The 23,792-nt window shown below is 36.7% G+C and overlaps 3 protein-coding genes across 5 annotated transcripts; 1 reads left to right on the top strand and 2 right to left on the bottom strand.

The window, feature by feature from the left end:
- Positions 1–7,398: 7,398 nt before the first annotated feature.
- Positions 7,399–13,892, top strand: LOC119980092 (WD repeat and HMG-box DNA-binding protein 1-like). 2 transcript variants are annotated; one of them, XM_038822749.1, is made up of 12 exons: positions 7,399–7,802; positions 8,884–9,971; positions 10,185–10,361; positions 10,514–10,627; positions 11,709–11,813; positions 12,063–12,197; positions 12,278–12,333; positions 12,451–12,550; positions 12,626–12,742; positions 12,883–13,009; positions 13,111–13,241; positions 13,336–13,892. In XM_038822749.1, the coding sequence occupies exons 1-12, from the start codon at positions 7,520–7,522 to the stop codon at positions 13,747–13,749; spliced, it is 2,847 nt and encodes a 948-aa protein (XP_038678677.1). In that variant the 5' UTR covers positions 7,399–7,519; the 3' UTR covers positions 13,750–13,892. The 2 variants fall into 2 exon arrangements, with proteins under 2 accessions (XP_038678677.1, XP_038678678.1); XM_038822750.1 differs by lacking the exon at positions 7,399–7,802 and adding an exon at positions 7,825–8,208.
- Positions 13,893–14,997: 1,105 nt separating this feature from the next.
- On the bottom strand, positions 14,998–15,828 carry LOC119980124 (protein SOB FIVE-LIKE 3-like). Its single transcript, XM_038822785.1, has one exon. It carries the CDS (start codon positions 15,640–15,642, stop codon positions 15,229–15,231), a length of 414 nt encoding a protein of 137 aa, XP_038678713.1. The 5' UTR covers positions 15,643–15,828; the 3' UTR covers positions 14,998–15,228.
- A 2,345-nt stretch (positions 15,829–18,173) lies between these two features.
- On the bottom strand, positions 18,174–22,659 carry LOC120016046 (serine/threonine-protein kinase 16-like). Of its 2 annotated transcripts, none has more exons than XM_038868620.1 (6): positions 22,281–22,659; positions 21,044–21,186; positions 20,005–20,148; positions 19,535–19,735; positions 19,113–19,237; positions 18,174–18,756 (listed from the first exon to the last, which is right to left on the bottom strand). In XM_038868620.1, the coding sequence occupies exons 1-6, from the start codon at positions 22,495–22,497 to the stop codon at positions 18,528–18,530; spliced, it is 1,059 nt and encodes a 352-aa protein (XP_038724548.1). In that variant the 5' UTR covers positions 22,498–22,659; the 3' UTR covers positions 18,174–18,527. The 2 variants fall into 2 exon arrangements, with proteins under 2 accessions (XP_038724548.1, XP_038724549.1); XM_038868621.1 differs by having other exon boundaries at positions 19,535–19,720; positions 22,281–22,658.
- Between the last annotated feature and the right edge of the window lie 1,133 nt (positions 22,660–23,792).

Here is a 23,792-nt window from a genome sequence, read left to right as displayed (position 1 = left end):
GTGATGGTACGGAGATAACGGTGTTGGGTTGGGTCACGTGAGGGGCACAGACAAAAGGATAGATCGTAACAGGTGAGTTGACACGGGAACAGTAACTCGTTGACCCCAAAAACTGATGATTAGTTCACAGATCCCTAATAACTAAACCAAACCTTAAAATTAATTTCAGTCTTGGTGACCAGGGTATGTTTCATGTCTCTCTCTCTCTCTGTGTTAGCTGTGCCGCGAATTGCGGGGCGTTCTCCATGGCATGCCACTCGCCATGTGCTCCGCACACTTTCTCTCATGCTCACATTATTATAATTTGTTTTTGTTTCGTGTAAATTATCGCTATTTAAGTTGATAGTTGTAGAATAAATTAAATTAATTAACTCAGACTATCTTAAGTAAACCAGCTCACCGTCTCTCTCTTTTTTCCTTGTAAGGTCATCGTCTAAGTTATTAATCACTTTTTTTTTAAACGAAATGGAGATTCGAACCCTGATTATCAGAGTGATACATAACATCTTAATCACTTCAATTAATAACTCGGGTGTTATATATATGTATGTGCGCGCATGACTTTGTTTTTAGGGTACTAATGATCTGTCTCCAATGTTCTGATCACATTATCATTACTAATATAATATAGATATCATGTGCGATATATATATATATATATATATATACGTTTATTCCCTTTGTGTTGTGTACTTGATTAGTTTATAAGGCTTATTTATATTTTAAACAGTAATCTTTGTCAAAATATGGATATATAGTGTCGGTAGGGAAAAATATATTCGGTGTTTTTTGCTTTCTTGGCAAACCCAAGCCATTAGCCATTGTCGTTGTTTTGTTTGGGACTAATTAAGGAGTGCTATTATTGTGTCTTGTCAGGAGAAGATGATGTTTTATGTATTGACCGAATTAGTTAAAAATGAATCTTTTTAATCCACCAAATTTCCACATGGATTAAATATTACAAAAGTAAAAAAATTATAATTTATTTTTTCTTTTAAACATATAAATCTGCAGCTTTATACGATAGCTAGCTCATAAATTATAAATATCAAACAAGTGCATAGCAATTTAATGTGGGGTTTTATATAAAAATCGAATGCTGGACCTCTACTCCTTTCTAACTTCTAAGCATTGTCGTAGAAGTTAGATTCCTAATGACTGAGTAGCCTATCTATTATCTAATGAAGCATTGATGGGCAGTACTTTTTATTAAAAATTTATCAAGACTTGTATTATGTAAGATGGCACGTGGCAGGGAAAGCTTGGGCACTGTTAAGGAATGATAATAGGTATTTACATGCGCAACAAGAGAGATGCAATTACTGCTATTGGCTCTGAGGGGAGGTCGTATAATAGGTGACGTGCAAAGTGATGTGCGGTCATTTTCATGCTTCGTCGTTGTACAAATATGCAAATGTGTGGGGCCACGTGAGTTGACCCCGCAACTCACGTGCAAAAACATTAGATGGCCCCAACAAGCCAAATCATGCTAATGAAACACACCACCAAATTTTTTTATCTTCTTTTCAAAACATCAAAATCAATCTCAAGAACTTAGTCAAGCAAATAATAAGTGCAAAAATAGTGTAGCCACAAAGCCATTTTTCTTGTTTTATAAAACCAAACTTGATATCACATATAAGAATTATTAAGGGCTAATTCTTATTTTTTTAACTTACGATCAAATAAATTTATTCTTTAGATATCTACAGGTTTGTGTACATAAATTTGTCAACATATAACATGATAAATTAGACGAAAACCTAATACTTGGCTACATTGATATTTCTTCAGTGAAAATCAAACTTAACAGAACCTTCAAAATTCATATAGTTTGATCAAAGTCTTTCACCCAAATGGTTATATAAGAGACTAGTATCATATCATTAAGCCCTTGTTATGTATCAAAGAGGCTTTGAAGAAAATGTATTAATAATCATAAGAAAATATGACAAAAAAATAATTAATAGATAAAGCTAGTATAACTCGTAAGATTAGGGATGCTAATCATCAAGACCCTAACACTTCTCAATAAAATAATGTCGGGATTAAAGATTCCTGCACCTAAAGACAGCTAGAGCACAACAGGTTCATGTACAGAGGCAGGATGCTTTAATAATTTTAAAGAGAGTTATTATTTTGGGGGAGTGCTGTTTCGATTTTAAAATAAGAGAGTTATCCATCTAACATGGACATTCTCCTGGTTAAAGAATCCGTTTAGGGATCAGTTAACAATCTTTTTTCTCTTTTGCGTGTCCTTAGGATAATAATAATAATAATACTTCTTAATAATTATTAATTCAGTAAATCTAAAGAGAGAGCTTTTGTATGAGAGACAGGTGTCAGTAAGCCCGTCTAATCCGCACCGAATCACGTGATTCAAAAATGTCCGCCTCCCAAATCACGTGGCCAACTCACGGGAGCCATTTTGTTGGGCCCCACTCAGCTTTAGTGCATCACGCGACCCCGTTCTCTTTAATTTGTTTAAATAATCATGAATGAATGGGCTGACCGACTCTTAATATTTGGTGCGTTTCATATTAGAATTTTGAGCTCAATACACATCAAAAATATTGTTCGTTTTGCTTAATCTGATTCCCGTTAATACATCAAGTCCGTACGATTTTGTCTTCCCATGAAATTATTCATCCCAATAGCATTTTCATAAAAGCACGTTTAACTGTGAAATTATTATGAAATGTTATCTTTCATAAAAATTCGTAATTCGTGATTATGAATTGAAATTATATATATTTAACATTTGGGACAAATTAAACGGAAAACATTTTGAGTGAAAATTGATAGAATAAATAGAATCATGGAAGGAAATTGTAACTTTGTAAGAGCATGTGATGATAAAAGTGACATGACGGTAGAGGCCAGTAGGGAGTCTGTTACAGAAAAATACGTGAGAGTACGAAGGGGCACGTGAGCGATGGGGATTATGGTGGCAACAGCAACTGTCACGTGCGCCCATCCCCTGCCGCTCATCTGCCACGGCTGCCTGCAAGTGCAATCCCCCGCGTGTGGTGGGGACCTTCAGAAAATTATGTTTATGTATATTTTTCTACAGCAACGTCCGTTAATGGACATCAACGTTGAAGTAACGGTTTGGCGGTTTGGTCACGACACCGTACGTTAACTGATCACCACAATTACTTGAAATGGCCAAAATGTTGTCGTTTTATAGGTAGGAAATGGACAAACTGTTGTCGTCTTATAGGTAGGCAGGGGCCATTGCACATCGAGACTCGAGAGTACCAGCAGTAGTAGAGGTAATTGAACTTTACACAAAAGAGGATTTACTTTCCATTGTCTATGCTACCTCCTATGGTACAGACCAAAAGAGAGAACCCTCGTTGTTTTTATTTCTAACATTACATACATACTAAACGATGGAAGGGTACTAGACTCTTGTGTTATACTTTTATGAAATATAAACAATATTATGTACTAAGATCGGTTAACAATCATAATCGTCATAATTGATTGGAACTGAATTTTTTTTAATGTAGGACAGGTACTATTAGAATAGGTGGTAAGCATATGGTGTGAAATACAGGGGAAGAAGGTTTGTTGGGAATTTTAAGAGAAAAAGTGGCCTATAAAGAAAGGAGAGAAAGGGAGAAGTATGGGCATGAGGTTTTCGGATTTTGTAATTTGTATGACAAAAAACTAAGTACGTGAGAGCACGTGCCTACAAGACTAGGCATGCGGTGCCTCCTCTCTCTCTGTTTCTTTTCTCTTTCTCGTGACGGTGTCACGTGGGTGTGTGAGATGGGATCCACAACACAAAAAAAAAAAAGATTCAAAAAAAAACCACCACCCACGTCCGTCCGTCCGTCCCAAAAGGAAAAGCGAGAAAAAAATAAAATAAAACAAAGTGGGGGCATGTGCTCTCCTTTCTCAATTGACCTGTCGTTTATGGGTCATTCATTGTTTTAACGAAAGCGAAAGGTGGCATGGTGACGTGGCACTCTCACGTGCTCGTCTGCTCTGGGGGCCCAACCTTGGCTGGTCTTAAGACTTGAAACGCGGCCCACAATTTGTAGGACAAGTGTCTCATTCGACCGTGGGAAAAAACCCCTTCCTTGATTCGACAGAAGTGTTTTTTTTTTGTGTGTGGATTGGCTTTGAATTTTATGGGCAGTACTTCCACTATTTTAGAAAAGCACTTTGGGAGTCCATTTCGCTACTTGCACATGCTGGCAAACAGGAAAAGTAGTTTGGTGATGTGGATCACAGATATACTTCCAGTCTCACATGCATTTACGACCCCAAAATCAAATTGGGCTTCTAAGTTAATATAAATCGGGCCTCGGCCTTTATTTGCAAATTAGACCCACCCTGGGCTTCTTCTAGCTCGGCCCGAATAGCAACCAATCTGATTCCAACATCAGGTTAAGACAGTTTTCGCATTTCAACCAATTTAGCAACAACATCGCAGGATAGTTTTTACAGATTGCCTTTACTTCACAGTTGAGACCCAACAGACACTCACTCACAGATGTTTCTTTCCAGGCATAGCGCAACATGTTAAGGCTCAATTGCTATGCCCATGAGGAACAAACCAGTGAGAGTATTCCAATATATCTACATGATCTGGAACCCCGTCCAAAGTGGGCAATATAGTTGATTGATTAGGGAACAATACTCCATATTTAACAAGTATATGTACTCCAGCTCTTGTTGTTGCAGATAATTTGAATGACTCAATGCATTCTTGATTCCAAAATGTTGCAGATAATAGCTCTTGTTACTTGACACATAATATTTGGTACACCACAAATTTGGGATCCATATAATCTTTTATAAAAGAAGCATATTTCAGAATTTTGAACTAATATACGAATTGAAGAACTATTTTTAATAAATCCTCAAATGCATGCATAGACACTTTCCATGCGTATGCCGCTAGCTCTTGTGTTCAGCGATAATTAACAAATAAATACCAAAACAAAATTGAAAAGATAATTAAGCTGCACAAGGCTAGCTAACTATCTTTCTGAGGGAATTTCATCAGTTGTTCTTGGGTGGATGGGATCTAGGGACATAATAATCGGCACTAAATGCCACGAAAACATCATTTTTTGGATGATGAATCCCCTTACTCCTTTTACATTTTACATTGTTAGGGTTACATGCACCAGAAACCTCCACTGCTTGACGATTCAGAATTTCATTTTTGGCTCCATCTCTCCTCTCCAATTCCTTGTTGGACATCATCTTCCTCCCTGGAAACCTTATATTCTTTATTTCTTCAGCCGCGGCAGGAACACCGACATTGGTTTCCTGGCAAATTGTTTCTTAGTTTGTTAGGTAGCTCTGCACTGCGTATGTAAATATATAGTAAACAAATTCATCGAAAAAATTTAATTTGACCTTATTAGCATCTCCAGGAGTTCTTCCTGCTTCTCCATGTTTAGCCACTATCTTCTTCATAGCTGTATAGAGAGAGTTTGAGAAACAAAATGATAAGTTAAGCTATATAATTCAATCAGCTAGCTCTCATAAAAAAAATGACATGAAGACAAGTAATAAAGATACATACTTTGATGGGAATGTGCCCTTGTAATTACATGGAACAAAAAGAACACAAGTAGAAAGCTAGTGAACCTTATAGACACCATAATTGTCTCTCTTTCTTTCTTTCTGAAATATTTGTGATTTTTAGGTGGTTGTTATACAAAGTAGAGGAATCGTTTAAAAGAGAATGAGGTCTTTATATAGAGTCTCAAGTTCCAGACCCAAGTCAAAGCTAGTGTTCCAACGCAACTCTTGGGGAAACTGAAAGCAACGAACCATGTATAATGTTTTCAAATTAAAATTGGGAGTATAAAATGTTAACTTTATTGGGTTGCCTGCAAAGTGTTTGTTAAAATGTCTATGATAGCGTGGAATGGAAGATTTGGATGTTCAGCGCTTGTCTGCCGCCATGCATGCTACGAGGAGTGTTTGGTTTTGGCAACCAATGTTGGCCACTCACAACCCTGTAAGTTTCTTTATTATATACACATATTTTTTTTAATAATTTTCTTTATTATATTATTAAATGATGCTGATGAAAGTAACTAATATTTAAAGTCATTCGGTTATGAGAACAGTAAAACTTTTGAAGAGTTTCACGACAACCCAAATTGACTAATTTGGTAAGACCAAAGACACGGTGGTCTAAAAGCATTATAGGTTTGCGTTTTCACTTGGTTGAAAATTGTGTTTTTCTGGGATGGTCAGCGATAGCACATGTTTTTTATATAAATACATAATGCAGCTAGCCAGCTGCCTAACATTCTCGATCAACCAAATTTAATATATATTTTATGGAAAATCATATATAGTTTATTTTTCTATTAGCAAAATTACGTTTAAATTAGTAATTAATTTGTAGTAGTAGTCCACTTGTGTACGGGCATGTAGCTTTTTAGGGTTTAGGGATTCTAAATATACAGGTGTGTAGAATCCTATGGTAATGGAAAATAACAATTTGAGGATTTCTAGCTTCAGATTCAAAGATAACTCACATGGAAGCCACAATTCTGCCAAATTACTTTATAAATATTTAAGCCCCACACTTTTAGTGATTGGGCTTAAAGACTGGGCCTATTTCAACGACCATAACCTTTTAGTTTGGCCCATATACAGGGACCGCATTTCAAGTTTCGACGACGATCATCAGCTACAAGCGAAAGCCCAAATATGGCGAACAAGCCCTTTCATTAGGATTTGTATTTTCTGAAATTACGGATTTGTATTTTTTGAAACCAAAACCAATCCAAAACCATCAAAACCAGTTATTACGATTAACCGACTAACCGGTTCGGTTTCGGTTTTTCGTAAAATATCTATTTTGTAAACAAATCTTAAAGGATTGAAAAAAATGTTTCAAAAAAAATCTCAAGGAATGATATATATTATATTAATATTTCATAGTTAATCACTTAATGTCTTAATCTAATAGTACATAACATTAGTAATTATATATTATATCTCAATGGTCCATATTTAAAGACATTATAGTATTAAATATTATATATTATATATACCGGTCCGGTCCGGTTAACCGGTGGTTACAAAAATTCCAAACCATATCCGGACCGACTTAACTCGGTTGGTTTCGGTTTTTGAAACCGTTTGACCAAACTCGGTCAACTAACCGATCCAAACCGGACCGACCGGTCGGGTTACCGGTTTTGATCCGGTTTTCGGTTTCATTTGCACAGCCCTACCTTTCATTGCCCAATCTTCAGAAATGAAGAATCTAAAATTTCATGGATTAGAGACTTCGTAATTAGTTTTAAATTGTAATATACAATTGAAATATAATGATTTGAGAGATATGTCACATCATATCATATTTTTATTTTTTCATTTTTAAATTTGTTTTTCCCAAATTTCATCCGTTCCCCTCCCGCGGCAAAATCCAGTTTTCGCGCCAAATCCTAAAACCCATACCCAAAATCGACGATTAAGAGAGAAGAAAACGCGAAAGAAATTCTTACTCGGATTTTACAACCTCGACATGAAAGTCCGTACAGTGAAGCTTCGGGAAGTCCACAAGGCCAGCGGAAGCGGCTGCCACCCTTCCTTTTGCTCCATCCTGTGGGACCACCAGGCCCACCATCTTGTTACGGCCTCCTCTGCGGATCCCACGATCTCCGTTCACGACCCACTGCTTTCTTCCGGTGCCCCAAAGATTATACGCCACCACCGTGATGGCGTCACCGCTCTCGCACTCAGTCCCAACTCCACTTGTCTCGCCTCCGGATCTGTGGATCACTCCGTCAAACTATATAAGTTTCCAAGTAACGAAAACGGCTGAAGTTAGTTTTAATAGTTTGAATTGGTTATGAGTTCTTGAAATTTGATGCATCTAAGTGGTATTTTTTCTACATGTTACTTTAATCGTTTTAATATTTGTTGGACTGGAGAGCAATATACGTATCTTCACTGAGAATTTTTTTAGGGTTAACATTGTATTTGATGCATTAAATTCTTAATTTCTACTTATGTGTTAATTTTCTTGTGTGGATTGTTCCGCGAGCTTATCACTGTGGTAGAGAATCTCTCTCTCCAAGTGATGAAAAAATGAGGAGCGAATTAAGCTTATAAGATTTTTCTCCGCAATGTTGGTTTTGCACTTTTGTTGCTTTGTTTCAGTCCCGGAAAATTTTGGATTTGGGCTTCGGTCGGCTATTTGTTTGAGAAAAGGTTGGAGTATCTGTCCTCTTAACTTAACATTATAGATGTTGTCATTTCTAGGTTCGAGTATCAGTTTTGTGCGTTCTTTTACTTAAATTATTAAATCTGTTTGCTTGATTTTCCTTAGCTTATAGTTGTTGTTATGGTTTCTGTTAATCCAGGGTAACTGATCTAATCTTTTTTCTTGAATTCCCTTAGCTTACTGTTGGTGTTATATTCTCCATTGATTTAGGATATCTGATTTTGACTTTGGTACCTTTAGTTTGATTGGTTTACTCTCACTCCAACAGCTTGTGATTGTGTAATCTTTATTATGATGAATATTACCTTTGGAACAAGATGCTTTCTCTAAAATTGAATGGTTTACATTCTTACTAGATTAGTTTGAACTATTGGAGGCAGTTTGTTGGCGTTTTACTGAAATGGGAAGCTGAAAGTGGCTTATGTATGATCTGTCAGTTTGATTAGTATGTAGATTAGATTTGTACTTGGTGTCATGATTTGCAACATGCATGCGAAGATGGTAAATACTAAACATTCATATCAACTCTCAAGTTGAAGTAGATTGCATGTCCTGAAATTCAGATGATGTCTCAAGTTTTAAAACAGTGCCTGTTATTAGACTTTGGTAATGCTTTGTCTTCAACTTATAAATTAACTAGCATTTTATAAAAAAATTTGCAGGTGGACAATTTGAAACTAATATTACCAGATTCACACTGCCAATTCGTGTCCTTGCATTTAATAAATCAGGGAGCATGCTGGCAGCTGCTGGTGATGATGAGGGCATCAAGCTTATCAATACAATTGATGGTTCAATTGCCAGGGTTCTCAAAGGCCATAGAGAGACTGTCACTGGCCTGGCTTTTGATCCAAATAGTGAATATTTGGCTTCAATTGATTCAAGGGGAACTGTCATATACTGGGAACTCCAATCTGGAACCATGTTACATACCCTTGAGTACAAAGCTCCTGACACGGGTTCTAACCTTTCCACCATGAATGTACTAAGCTGGAGTCCTGATGGAGAGATCTTAGCTGTCCCTGGCATGGAAAACAATGTGGTGATGTACGATAGAGACACTGCTGAAAAGCTATTTCAATTGAAAGGCGAACATACAAAACCTGTATGTTTCTTGTCTTGGTCGCCCAATGGCAAATACATGGCTACTTCTAGTTTGGATAGGCAGGTTCTGATTTGGGATATTGATAAGAAGCAGGACATTGATAGGCAGAAATTTGATGACGTCATATGCTGTATGGCATGGAAGCCTATCAGCAATGCAATGGCTGTTATTGATGTTACAGGAAAGTATGGTGTGTGGGATTCAGTGGTTCCTTCTTCAATGAAATCCCCAACTGAAAATATTCCAAATTCACAATCGAAGAAAAGCAGTGGGCTCCTTCTGTTTGACGAGGAGGAGCTGGAACCTAGTGTATCTGGCAATTTAAGTGACCCTGGAGAAGATAGCCCTGGTGAATATGAACCACCTAGCCGAAAGAGATCCCGAAAACCATCAGTATTTGAAGAAGATAATGATGAAAATATTGACAATGAATGGAGCTCTCTTCCGAAGAATGAATCCCGGAGAAAATCACATTGTATCAACAAAGAAAACTTGGACAGTGGAGGCAGGAGTCTCAGAAGTAGCATGCAGGAATCTTTTCAGCCAGGTGCTACTCCTATACAGACTGGGAAAAGGCGGTTTTTGTGCTATAATTTGCTTGGAAGTATTACCACAATTGAACAAGATGGATACTCCCATATCGAAGTAAGTTATTCTTTTGTTTGCCTTAATGTCCTTGCACATCTCTTGCATTTATCCTTTAACACCCCCCCCCCCCCCCCCCCCCCACATGTTATTGGGATAGCTGCTTCGATGCTATGTTACTTTTTTCTGGAATTACTTTCTAAGTGAGGAGAATAAGAGTTAAATCATTTTTTTTAGTATTTTGTACTGATTATTCAGCTTACCTTTATACAGATAGACTTTCATGATACTGGCAGAGGTCCACGAGTTCCATCAATGACAGATTATTTCGGTTTCACTATGGCTTCATTGAATGAAAGTGGTAGTGTATTTGCAAATCCTTGCAAAGGTGAGAATGGTATGAGTACCCTCATGTATCGGCCCTTCCGCAGCTGGGCAAACAACAGTGAGGTAAGGTCATTTGCCTTCTTAAGTTTAATATTTTTGTTCTTGTAACGTGGTTGTGAAATTGTTCTCCTGCATCTGTAATCTCTCTACTTCTCTGTGCACAAAAATATGACTTGCTACAAATATGCTGACTTTATATTCATTTTCAAATTCAGTGGTCTATGCGATTCGAAGGAGAAGAAGTGAAGGCTGTTGCACTTGGTACAGCTTGGGTGGCTGCAGTTCCTAGTCTAAATTTTCTTCGGATATTTACTGACGGTGGTTTACAGGTTTGTTCTATGAATATCATCATTTCCTGGCTACATCAGGGCAATACAACTTTATGCCTGTCAGTGATATCGTTGTTATTTTTTTCCACAACTATTAGTCCTTTCTCCTGCTTGGTGGTTCAATCCTATAAAATTAATCATTTGCATAATGGTGAGCTCTGAAATTGTCTTGTATGAACAATAGGGTTAAAACTTTTTAGTGTTTGCCAAGGCCTATAAAGGCTCCGAGGTGAAGATTTTGAAAATATCTCAAGGATATGTAAAGGAGGATGATATGCACAGGAAGAACTATGGGAACAGTTTGAATTGGAGAGAACAATGTTTCATTAGACATTTAGACTAGCCAGTTGGGTCAATGACCATTGAACTATTCAGCTTCTCTGTTCTTGGATGTCTGGTTTCTGTTCAATGGGAAAGTGGTATTGAAAAAACATAATTCAATAGTGTTTAAGCTAAAGGCTGATCTGTTTTAATAGAGCAAATAGTAACTGAAGTGAAGATGAAGTTTTAGCGTGGGAAAAAAATCCTTACTGCAAAAGGAGAGATCGGTGAGTATATTAGGAATAGGTGCTACGTTTGTTGTTTTTTCTGCTTGCTGTTTTGTTCAGTTTATGTTACTCTGTTTGAAGCTGTATTATTCTAGTTTTAAGAAAGTTCTTCCTTGTCACAGAGAAAAGGGGAATGAAAAGTGTGAAAATTAGGGTACTTCATGCTAATCTGATTATCTTGTGATATGTATTTTAAAGGGTTATCAATTACCAGTAGTTGAGTCAACTGAAAACTTACTCTATCCTATCTAATGGATTTTTTTTTCTCTTCCGATTATGTTTTTGATTTTGTGGTATTCAAAACCATTTTCTAGAGACACTAGGAAAGAAGGAAAATAGATTTCCATGCAGACAATACCAACTTGCCTTGCCTTGTTGATGTAAGTTGTAACGAGAAGACATGTCTCCTGCCTTTAACAAATAAGCATAGGGCATAAAAAATAAAACCTTTTGTTGGAACTGTTGCATATCATTCTTGGCATGAAAATAAATTTGCATTCTTAATGTTTTTTACTTGGTGTGATTCATTACAGAGACATATTCTCTGCCTTAATGGTCCGGTGGTGACTGCATCAGGCTTCAAAGATGAACTTGCAGTTGTCACTCATGTTTCTGACAGTGTTTCCTCGAGAGATCAGGTCATATTTTGAAACATTCAGAATCCCTATTCCTTCTGTCTTTTTATTATTAAACATGACTCACTTTGTTATCCACTTAGTAGCAGGCATAGTGATGAAATTGATTATTCCGAATCTATATGCGCATGATAATATTGTTTCAAATTATATCCTTGAACTATTTAACAATCTTACAGTTGTAGTGATCGCTTTCTTCTTCCAAATACTTGACATTTGCTAAACAAAATCCTGCCCCTATAATATGTGCAGATGCTAGAGTTCAAAGTATTCAACATATCTAGTGGAACCCAGCCCTTTAAAGGACGTCTTCCATTGACCCCGGGTTCATATCTATCTTGGTTTGGCTTTACTGAAGAAGGCCAATTAAGTTCTTATGATTCCAAGGTACAGGAAACTTTGTCCTCAAAGAAACTTTGTCACGTTACTCGTTATTGCATCTTAGTTCCAGGGTTAAATTTTTGTAGGGTGTTTTAAGGATCTTTACAGGCCAATATGGTGGTACTTGGCTGCCAGTCTTCAGGTTTGAGATTCTTATAAGCGAACATTAATGGCCATCTATATTGGTCTTCCTTCTATCTGCCTTACTGTCTGCTTCCTTTTTTAAGTGCTTGACCTTTTCTAAAATTCTATCAAGCAGTGGTAGCAGAGACAACTCGGATGAAAACTACTGGGTGGTTGGCTTGAATGCACAAAAGTTGTTCTGTATTGTTTGTAGAAAACCCGAATTATTTCCGCAGGTAGTAAATGCCACCTCCTTGTTTTATGCTTCTATTATCAATCAATTTATTTGTTTATTTTTCCTGTCCTTTCAGGTGATGCCCAAACCAGTTCTCAGTCTATTGGATCTTTCAGTTCCTCTTGCCTCGTCTGATTTGGGAAAAGAAACCCTTGAAAACGAGTTTTTGTTGAACAACCTGCGACTCTCACAGGTTTGTCCTTGCTACTCTGCCAACACAAGCATCTCCCTCTCCCAGTAACGTACAGAGTTTCAACTTTATCCCTATTGGATTGTGTTTTGCTGCTGTATTTATCAAAACATGGCTCCTTCATTTTCCTATATACCTTGCAGATACAAGGAAAAATCAAAGAAATGGCTGGGGCTGGTTTGGATACTACTTCACTTGTTGATGAGGCATTCGATACGGAAGTGGCTCAAGATAGATGCGTCTTGAAACTCATTGGGTGCTGTTGCACAGGTCAATCATACTAATTCACAAGATGTTCAAAACTGAATCTGCATTGTCAATCTAAAATTTAGATTTTAACTTGCCGTGCTTGCCTTTTGTGGTTGTTTCAGGTGATAAGCTAGCGAGAGCTACTGAACTTGCTAAGCTTTTGTCATTGGAGAGTCATGTGGAAGGCGCAATAAAACTCGCCACGCGTCTGAGACTTCCTAAATTGGCCGAGGAGTTCAACAACATACTTGAGGCAAGCCCTCGAGATGCAGACAAGCTTCTATTCTTCTTCCATTACAAACCAGATTGTTATTAAAATCTATTAACCTTTATTTGCATTATTACAGGAAAGGTTGATCAACAAGTCCAAGGGATCTCTATCTGCACCAGTTCCGAACCCAAATGGCAATGTAAACTCATCAGCCGATAATGCAGTCAGTAAGACCACATTTACTGAAAGACGTAAAACAACTGAACCACCTACTCCATCAGTGTCGCCCAAATTATCAGCCCCACTGTTTTTAAGGAAAGGCACTAAACCAATCAAAGAAAATGGCAGTCAAAACAGAAGTGGAGAAGGGGAGAGCATTAAGGAAATAGAGAAGAAGGCTGGAGACACGAGTTATGTAGAACTGAATAAAGTAAGCAATCCATTTTTAAAGTCTTCCAGTAATGAAGAGAATGCAAAGAAGGTAGGGGAGGTGAACCAGGTAAAAGCTCAACGCCCTTCTAATCCATTTTTGAAATCATCCATCAAGTGATACAGTATATATTATCCAGTCGTTAGATTATTAATCAACCAGGTCCTGTAATTCTTTTTGTCTCCAATAATTTCAAAAGTATGTAGTACTTCATAATCCATATCTCTAATTCTCTATCTTTTAATTAATTAATTTAATTTTTTATTTACGTATTTTCGGTTTATGAATGATACATATAATAATAATAATAATAATAATTTCAAATGTGGATGTCAGTAAGAGTGAGTTGGATGATTTGCGTTGGACTATTTTGGAATGAAAGCAACATTGTCACTCTTCTGGAGATGGTTGATGAAGTATGTCCCCTATAAAGAGAATGTGGGGGACTGAGTCACGAAAGTGAGATAATGTATATATACACATGTCGATCGTATTAATTGATTAAACTTCTCTGCGGTCTGCAGTCTCCAGAATCCAGATCCTCTGGTCGCTGTCAACCTAGATATGTATCAACACCTGTGTATGCGTGTTTAATTGGATGTCTTGATATGGGGGCCTGTGAAGAAACTGCAAGTCCAATAAGAAATGTAATTGTGGCATTGTGTGTTAAATACTTGATGTAAATTTCGGACAGCTTGCATGCATTGTCAGCGTGGTGGGGAACCTAAAATATCTTCAAAGTGCACGTGAACCAAAATTGAGATTAGTTGGAGCCTATTTAGTCCATTAGTTATTAATAGCTAATTAAAAGCAGATAATACAGTACTCTTTTTGGGGTAAGTAAGAATAGCCTCAGCACTTGTATACCTTGAATGGATAACTGTAGGTGTTAAAATCAATAATTCATGTTGTTGAGAGAGAAGAGAAAAATCTGTCATGATCGAATTACAACTTCAGCAATCAAGTGGTTTATATATGCAAAGTCCATCTCAATTCATAATTTGATATGCGAGGGATATAAACTTTGTAAAATTTTCAAATATAAACTAGTTGACTTTCCTCCTACTAACCCTAAAATTCCTGACTATATTCAACTACCAAATACTTCGATTAATTAATAAATAAATCTCCTTCCCAAATAATGAATTACAATATATTTATATGAAAAATCGAACCAAGGCAGTAGCAGATGGATTAGAATTTGAGACAAATTATTGAAGGTCTTGTTTTTGCCCCACGTGCATGAAAATTAGCCCCACACCAAGGTCCACAAAGAATATATATTAGTTTGTCTTACTCTCTTGTTTGTTTATTATTACTTCATGATTTGACTTTTGAGGAGAAAAGAAAATCCAATCACCCATCAGCTACATCATAATTTTTTTTTTATATAAAATATTAGCCTCATTGGATACGATAATTATCTGATGCACGTGAGGAGAGACATGAAACTAAAGCCACAAGGAAGACTCTAGAAAAGCCAAAATACATGAACGACAGTCTTTAAATCAACCATAACAAAGCTAACAAAAGGAGTACTATTTCACCTACAGATTTACATGTCTGGGCTCAAGCTTACCATATCCAAAAAAAAGCACTCTATTTTGTTCTGCCCTTCCAGAATTTGTTTCTTACCTTGGAACCAGTTTGGGAAGTAGTAGTAATAGTATCAGCTCCTGTTCTTGTTGAGTACACAAATCCCGCTTCTTTCTTGTCTTCTTCTTTCTTCTTCTTCTTCTTCTCCGATATTGGTTTCTTTAAACTAAGTTTCTTCTTCTTCTTCAACCCATTGTTTTGATCTTCCTCATCCTCCGCTGCTCTGCTTGTTCCTTGATAACCAGGCCCAGAAGAAGCATCAGAAGCTAATGAATCATCACTATCTTGCTCATCTTGATCGTGACTGTAATTCTTGAAATCATCATCACCATGAATTGAGGAGGCAATATACATTGTCCACCCAGATTCACTGTTTTGAATTTCCTCTGACCCTCCACAATTTTGGGAAGAATCCATTAATATATAAGCAGAATGAAAAACGGAGTTGAGAGAATGTTTGGGGCTTCTTGAAGGAAGAGGAGGAGGTGATATATATGAGATTTTAAGACAAAGAAAAAGAAAGAAAAGAAACCCCAATTTAATTCTCTGATTTTGAGTTAATAATAGTAAAAGACAGCTAACCTAATAGAGCTGTCAAAATAATTAAAAAGTGAAAAAAAAAAAAAAAAAAAACAAACAAACCCATCTTCTTACTTCTTCCCTCCTTTGTACTGCTAGTTGTGTTATTAATTGGACCTTTAAATGCAAAGGCGGAAAATGGTCAGTAGTCTACACCAATACTATTAATCACAGAGAGAACATAAGACCTGCCTTCCACTTTAATTAGCTTTTATTGTTAGGGATTCGGTCATTGGAAAGAAGAGAGAAAAAAAGATCTTTCTGTATCTCATGATGTTTTGTCTTCCATTTTGCTGGTGCCTGCATCACTGATCAGAAAGCCAAGTAATGTCTTTTCTGTACATGTATTATGTACACTTATCCTCTTTATTTATTTTTGAAAAGCAAAAAAACTTTGTCCGTCGTATGTGGACATATGGTCCTCAACCTCAAGTTTGTTGTTTTTGTTGTTTCAGTAAAAAAGAAAGAAAGAAAAAAAAGGTACAGGTACATGTGCATGGCAGTAAGACTAGTGAATGTGTGTATAGGAGGAGAAATAGGAAATATTAATACTAGTGATAGACAGGTAACTCCCAGAATTTACTTTCTGTGTTTTGAGTATTTAATGGGTTAGTGAAATGATGAGTTGATTTTCATTTGAGGTGACCTTTGCATTAAGTAATTTTTGGAGATTATTCACTTGCATGCATGCCATTTTTGTTTGATCTTGACAACTTCAATGCTTATTTGAGTTACATTTTTCAATCGGAAATAAAAATAAGCATTGGGTTTTGGCTGTTGCAAACATAATTGTGGACTCATCATATGGAATTGCCAGACAGGGCCTGGTCCATGCATTATTCTTGCTGTTTGTCCTCTTGTATGTCATGCACCTTCACCTGCCCTTCTCTAGGGCTCCACACGTGAATATAATAAACCTATTATATAAACTTGTCTAAGCTGGATTGGATTGGTTTAAGTTGAACTTGAGTTCTCAGCTACAAGGATTGAGAATTGTAGAATCCAATCGGTCACTGAGATTTTTAAGGGTGTGCGAATATCTCTGATACGGACTGTTATCTCAACTGCTCCGTCCAAAAACAAAGAAATCAACTCATTAATATATGATTTATGAGGAGTACAACGACACAAAGAACAAGTGGCAAGCTAGCTACCTAGCTAGCTAGTTAGGAGGAGCTTGCAATTTCTACAGCTTTCGTAAGCTTACATTAACCACTCCACTAGTTATCATATCAAACCTAACCCTCCTATATCATCTTAATTTATCTCTAGCAACTCCATTTCTAATCATGTGTGTGTGTGTGTGTGTATATATATATATAGGTACACATACATATGTTGTCTTCCCCTCTCTTATAGTTGCTCTAGTTGTCAAGAACTTAATTAGTTGAAGGATGAGTAACATTAATGACCAAGACCAGACTCACAACATTAATGATCAAAAGCAGACTGATGAAGGTAATAGATATATCATTACAATTTCTGGTCTTATATATATTCATGATGTTAATGAAACTCCTTCTAAGTTTGACAGGATCAAATAATGGTACTAGTGCTCCTGCTACACCAAATATTAATTATGTAGCTCCACCACCTGGATATTATTCTAAAGGGAAAGATACAAGGGATATCAAGTCCAAGGGTGATGGCTTCTGGAGGGGATTGTAAGCTCTCTCTCTCTCTCTCCATCTTTTAATTTCTCTAGCCCTTAATTTAATTTATAAATTATATTAGTGCTTATATTGTGTATAATATAGTGTTTTCCTATGTATGCATATGCAGTTGTTCTGGCCTATGCTGCTACTGTTGCTTGGATATGTGCTTTTGAAAACACTAAATCATGGATTGGAGACCTTAATAATTAATTCCCCTTCTACTTTGTGAGTATATGTAGATAATACATGTGCCTGTGCTCATGATTTTGTATAAATCCTTTTAAGTCTCTAGTTTGTTTGGTTATCCTGGTCTACACGTTAATTTCAGTTGTAATTTGGTGCTTTCAAATAAAAACTAATAATTCCTGTTGATATTAATTAACAGAAAGTAATTCCTTTTGATGCATTCTTCACATATTTTGGGCGAAAGAATAAAAAAATCCAGAAAAAGAGTTTGAAAGCCTTGTAAGTTGCGACTACTAAAACGTATATGCATCAACAGAAAATCAGATCAATGAAGAAGAAATTGGGTCGGTTTGGTATGCTTTTCTGTTCTGTTTTCTAAAAAATAGAGAACCACCCCCGACAACTCGCTTGATTGTTCATTTAAGAAAATACGAAAAACAAAAAATCATTTGAAAACAGAAAACGAAAATAGAGGTTCTAAAACAATAGAAAAAATGTGAGAAGAGAAGAAAAAAAAATCGGAACCCGTTTCCAAAGCTTTTGGGATTCCATCATATCAATCATAATACTATTCCTCCTGGGATAATAAAATACACGATAATTTACAACTATGAAGGCAATTGACAAATTTCCCTTCCGTTTATTGCGGAGAACAATGGATATGAAGCTCAAGAAAGTACAGAGAACAAATATAAATAGTTGTAAAAAACCAATATGACAATGGTAAACCAACTCATAACTGCCAAAGCTACAGCAAAAGGGTGATCCACCTATGTATAACACGGACCTGCTATTTCAATCATTTCCAGTATCGCCTAGTATAATAGAAATTCGTGCCGCTGACAATTGCATCCTAATGAACCTTCTCATTTCTATATTACCTCACTCAGAATACTTTGCAATCAACTTGTCAACATGAATGATGATGTCATCTATGCGAGGGCGAACTGTGCCCTGGGGCTGGAGCATCCATGTCACAAACTGGTGAAGAGCTTCAGGATATGGAGGTTTAGGTCCTGCTGCTGGCCACTTAATTTGTGCATTCACAATGGCCAGCTGCAGGCTTCCACCAGATTCTCCGAGTGCATACTCAAATGGAGACACCCCATACCTGTAAAATTTAGCCATAGTGAACACGGAAGCTGGCTATAAAGTAAAGCTGTAAAGTAGTCTACAATGATTTTTATATGGTTTCACAAGCCAATTTATAATGAAACTCAGGGACGTATTTTAACCACCCGCAAGATATTGGGACCACAAGTCCATCACTAACAATTCACAGAAACACGTTAAAAAAATTCAGAGGAGGAGGGGTGGGGTGGTTACGGGATGTTTTCGAACAAATAACAAGAAGCATCAATATGGTGAACGTTAACAAGCATGCAATACAGTGAATCAACATTGAAAGCAAGTTAATCAGAGTTTCCCAGCCAAGAAAAAAAAAAGTGAAGATGAATTAGTTCTCACATTATTGCGTATAAAGTGCAGCCTAGGGACCAAACATCAGTTCGTTCGTCAATATCAGCATGGCTTGGGCAATCCCACAACTCAGGAGCTCGGAAGGATGCAGAACAATGCTCCGACGCCCATTCCTAAATAACCAGCCAAAACACGACCATGAGCACCCAACACAGTAGAAGATTGAATAGACCAGTGATACTAACTAAATCCAAATATCATAATAGCGACACAGACAATCATTGATGTCGTAACAAAGTATGCAATGCACAGAATTGGGAATCAATTTTTCATTTTTGAATGGAAAAAAAGATTTATAGAAGCACCAAGGTGGTGCAGAAAGGTATGTTCTGTATAAGGATGATTCTTGACTTCTTGTATTGAAGACATCCTGTTGCAAGTAAATAAACAAAAAGTAAAGTGGCAACTACCTGCAACTGTAGTGCCTCCGAACGGGAGCGAATTTGCCTCCTTGCAGGACGACTGCTCCCAAAATCCATCAAAATTGCAAGTGGCGGCTGTCCTTTTCTATGCGTTAAAAGAACATTACCAGGTTTGACATCATTATGTGCATATGGAGGATCAAGACCATGCATATGTTCAAGTCCTGCACAAAGCTGTGAAAGGATTCTCTAAGCAGAAGTTAGAAAACATCATAGCATATACCATTACTATATACAATCAACAAGTCTAAAATTACTCTTAAGGTTACTCAAAAGAACAAAAGAAGACGAAGGTAAACAAAAAATGTTCATCTGATTGATTCTAAAATGACAAAGGATTACATTTAAATGCCACATCTTTTTTGGAGTGTGAAAGAGGGCAAAACAGAGAAATGCGTCTCGTGAATCACAGACAAATCACTTAAAGCCCCGAAAAGGGGAAATGTGATTTTATTCACCTGGCGAAATATTTGAAGAACATCCGAGGTGGAAAAGAACTCCTTCTTATCTTTCATTGCTTTGGAATTGTCCATTAATGTTCCATCCAAATGAACTGGAAATAACAAATATGCTTCATGGTTCCAAGATCTCTCTTGTGTAGCCTAGCAAACAAAATAATACCTTTTAGTTCTATAAACGTGTAGTAGGAAGCAGGTTTCATCCAATTTGAAAACAAAATGGCCCAAGAGAAGCATAAGGAACACAAAAAGTAATGTCAAATTTTCTTTGTAATTTTCTATGAATAACAGAGCACAGTATCATAATAAAGCATAAACTTTCAGGTGAAACACACATTAAGCTAAAAGGTCATGTTTTGAATAAGGGAGCGGCCCAAAGGTTTTGAATGGTATACGGAGTAGAAAATAAAATTGTGAAGGACTGTAAAGAGCTCACAAGCATCCACACTGAACTGCATTAGTTCATAATTTAGAGACCACATCATATATAGCAGCACCTATCCCTAGGTAGCCAAAAAGTTAGAGCTCAAAGACCCTTTGATAATAGTTTCTCCCCTCAACCTCACTTGAAAGCAGCACAACACTCATTACATGTCATGTTCGAGTAGCATATTATTATGATTTATGATAGTTTTCATTAGGCATCTTCCTGTCAATGGGGGCCGTTTAGCAAACACAAATAGCTCATCACCCCTCTTAAGGAAGACTCCAATATAGTATACAGTTGAGATGCAACCAAATTTTTTTGCTTCTTCGGTGTTTATTCAGCCGGCAATGCCCCAGTTTTACTTTGGGTCGTTTTAGGGGTCTTGAAGTATGCCTTTAGGAGTAATTTATTTGGTTCTGATTTCTTAGTCTAGGAACAATCAACACATTTACTGTCTATGCTGAGATGCCACATAAGCATGATCATAAAGTTACTCAAACTTCCACTTTCTGCAGAGTCAATGAAAGAATTACTAATTTTCCTTTATTAAGAAGCACATCAGATTATATGTAATGATTTTACAGGAAAGAAAAACATATTTTTAGTGACTACCTTAACCGCAATGATTGCATGACCCAGAAGTGGGAGAAGATTGGGGTGATTAAAGAGTGATGAGACACGAATTTCTTCCCGCACCAACTCTAATTGCTCATTGTTCTGAATGAGAACTTTCTTCATTGCATATGTGCCATCATCTGCATTGTAATCAAAGTCAGAACAAGGTTTCAAATTGTCAATACAAGCAAAACAGCATCTCGCCCTCTCTCCTTCTTTTAAGGTAACAGAAAGTTAACGACTTCTAGGTAGAATGTAAGATATAGTCCTTCAAAGCAGTCATGAACAAGTGGATTCTTTGATAGAAAGTTTGACAGACATTACTTACGGAAAAGAAGAAGTAATAATAGACTCCCATTTCCAGCTTAAAACAAAGAGGTTAGTGAATCTCTTAGTTCAAAAAGAAATAAATAGAGCAACAAGTTTGCTACTACAAACATGGATCAATGATGCATTTACACAAAGAAGTTACTTAAACAGAAAAACCATTTCAAGTATACTGACAACGCCACTACATCAGGAGAACTTTAAGATTATCAGTTTAATCATCCCAAGGATTCAACTTGTCCTATTGATTCTTCAACTTCGATGAAATAAAAAAAGTTCCAATGGTCGATTCAGTCCCAAATAAATAGGAATTTTTTGCTTTATTTTGAAATGTTCTCAAATTAAGACAAAGCTCAATACATATACATGCATTCAAATACAAAACGAAGATTTGGGATGGGGGTGATGAATTGATGATTTAATTCAAGTTAAAGGGTCGATAAACTTCTCTTGAAACGATGAGGCAACCCAAAGGAAACGAAAAGACAAACTGGACATCAAACTCCGCAGAGATGCCATACTTTCTACACATAGAACTTAGTATTACTGCAACCCAAATCCACTACCAAGTTTCTAAAAACCAAATACAACAAACACAGATCCGGAAAGAAAAGCACAGTTCTTGCCATCCCAAAATTGATTTGATGAAAAGGGCCATAGATTATGATCTACCCAATGCAATCAAACAACAATAAAAACAATAATTTCATCATCGCAACCAGATATGCCACATTAACATAACTGACAAAAACCACACCCATAAAAATATCATAGCTTGTACTCCAATTTACAACCATAAATTGAGAATGTCACAGAAAAGCAAATACCCAGATCACATTAACCCCCATGAACAGATAAACCAAAACAACCCAAATACAGAGTGATAGGCAAAGGGAGGGAAACGAACCAGAGAGGTGAGATGGGTCCTTGACTTTCTTAGCTAGACCACCAGAACCGGCACCGACACCTGATTCGGAGGAGATCTCCTTGACTAGGAACACATAAGCGAAGCCACCTTCCCCAAGCTGCCTCACTATCCTGAACCTGTTCTCATTGATCCATACATCACCTCCACCGTTAACGGAGTCGTATAGAGCATTCAGCCCCGAAAACGTGCACCCCATCTCTCTCCCTGTAGATATCTCTCCGTGTGTGCCTCACTCTCTTTAATTGGATCTGTGATTCTTCATCTCTCCGTATCGATGCCTATGGCATGGAAGTAACTAAAATTTGGACATTTGAGAGTGAATGTGAGTGAATGAATGAATAATAATTTATATTTATTGGCCCTCGTTTTCTTTCCAAGTTTCACTATAATCCGTTTATATATAGGAGGAATAAATTAACTCATAAGTTGATAACAAAAAATAGTTTATAAACTGCAAAATAACAGGTCGGCCTTTTGGTTATATTTTTAAAGCTGTTCTCTTATACTCTACAATTTTTTCCACATCTGCTATGTATATATTGATTATTTTTTGGGAAAATTAAATGTTAGTTTCTTATTGAAGAATTTTGTTCCAAAAATGACACTCTTAAAAGTTTTATTCCATAAAGTCCATGTAGTTTGAATTAATATTTTAAAAAAGATAAAAAGTTAAAATATATGGTTTTATTGGCTAAAATACCATCATCTTGATCCTCAAACATGACACATGCCTCATGCACATGATTCACCTCTGAACTCCGTCGGAAGCTTCGTCTCCATCGTCGAAAGTTTCTTCTCCGCCCCTCATGGCTTATTTGAGAGTTCTATGCCATTTTTTAGTGATTTTTCATCCTGATTTTTATTGTATTCAAAATAGATCTACTCATACTCACCACGGGACCTATAGATCTTGTTGTTTTCCTTCGATTTGTCATCACATCATTATTTTCGACATTTTCTGTGGTGATTTTCATGATTTTTTGGGATCTACAGACTGCAGGCGATATGTTATATGTTTCGATTAATTTGATATATGTAATACTGTTATATGTCTTGCTAAATGTTATCTGTCTTTAATGAAATGTTATCTGTTTGAAGTTTAGAAACAGATAACATATGAGAACAAATCCGAAACATTATATCTGCAAATTCATATATGATTTCAAAAGAAAAAAAATAGTTTGAAAAGGCAATACAACCTCATAAGTGATGGGCCTTGATCCGTGATCCGTGGAGTTGATTGAGGGCGTTGATAGTCGTTGGCGTTGGCCATATTAGTCGAATCTAGCCCTTTTTCAAACGGTGACTGTGATTTCACGACTCAAATGATAATTGACTGTGGATGATGGCTGGGCTTTGATCGGGTTGACCTAGAGCTTCATTTTGGTAGTTGGCTTGTTGAAAATGATGAACGGATGGCCAACTTCCGATATGGTGGAGCAAGGAAGGAGGAGGAAGAAGAAGAAAGAAGGAAAAAGGATGGAGGGTATT

This window comes from Tripterygium wilfordii, chromosome 15, assembly GCF_013401445.1.
Source record: "Tripterygium wilfordii isolate XIE 37 chromosome 15, ASM1340144v1, whole genome shotgun sequence".
Lineage (NCBI taxonomy): Eukaryota > Viridiplantae > Streptophyta > Magnoliopsida > Celastrales > Celastraceae > Tripterygium > Tripterygium wilfordii.
This window is presented reverse-complemented; position numbering and strand designations above follow the sequence as displayed.

What these genes read in the sequence shown, in the direction of transcription:
- LOC119980092 (XM_038822749.1), top strand. Translation starts at nt 7,520, where the DNA reads ATGAAAGTCCGTACAGTGAAGCTTCGGGAAGTCCACAAGGCCAGCGGA. An exon ending in AACCCGAATTATTTCCGCAG is followed by an intron (nt 12,551 to 12,625) that starts GTAGTAAATGCC and finishes CTGTCCTTTCAG; the next exon opens with GTGATGCCCAAACCAGTTCT. An exon ending in AGTTCAACAACATACTTGAG is followed by an intron (nt 13,242 to 13,335) that starts GCAAGCCCTCGA and finishes GCATTATTACAG; the next exon opens with GAAAGGTTGATCAACAAGTC.
- LOC119980124 (XM_038822785.1), bottom strand. Translation starts at nt 15,642, where the DNA reads ATGGATTCTTCCCAAAATTGTGGAGGGTCAGAGGAAATTCAAAACAGT.
- LOC120016046 (XM_038868620.1), bottom strand. Translation starts at nt 22,497, where the DNA reads ATGGGGTGCACGTTTTCGGGGCTGAATGCTCTATACGACTCCGTTAAC. An exon ending in GGACCCATCTCACCTCTCTG is followed by an intron (nt 21,187 to 22,280) that starts GTTCGTTTCCCT and finishes ATTACAATGCAG; the next exon opens with ATGATGGCACATATGCAATG. An exon ending in TGCACTTTATACGCAATAAT is followed by an intron (nt 18,757 to 19,112) that starts GTGAGAACTAAT and finishes TAAATTTTACAG; the next exon opens with GTATGGGGTGTCTCCATTTG.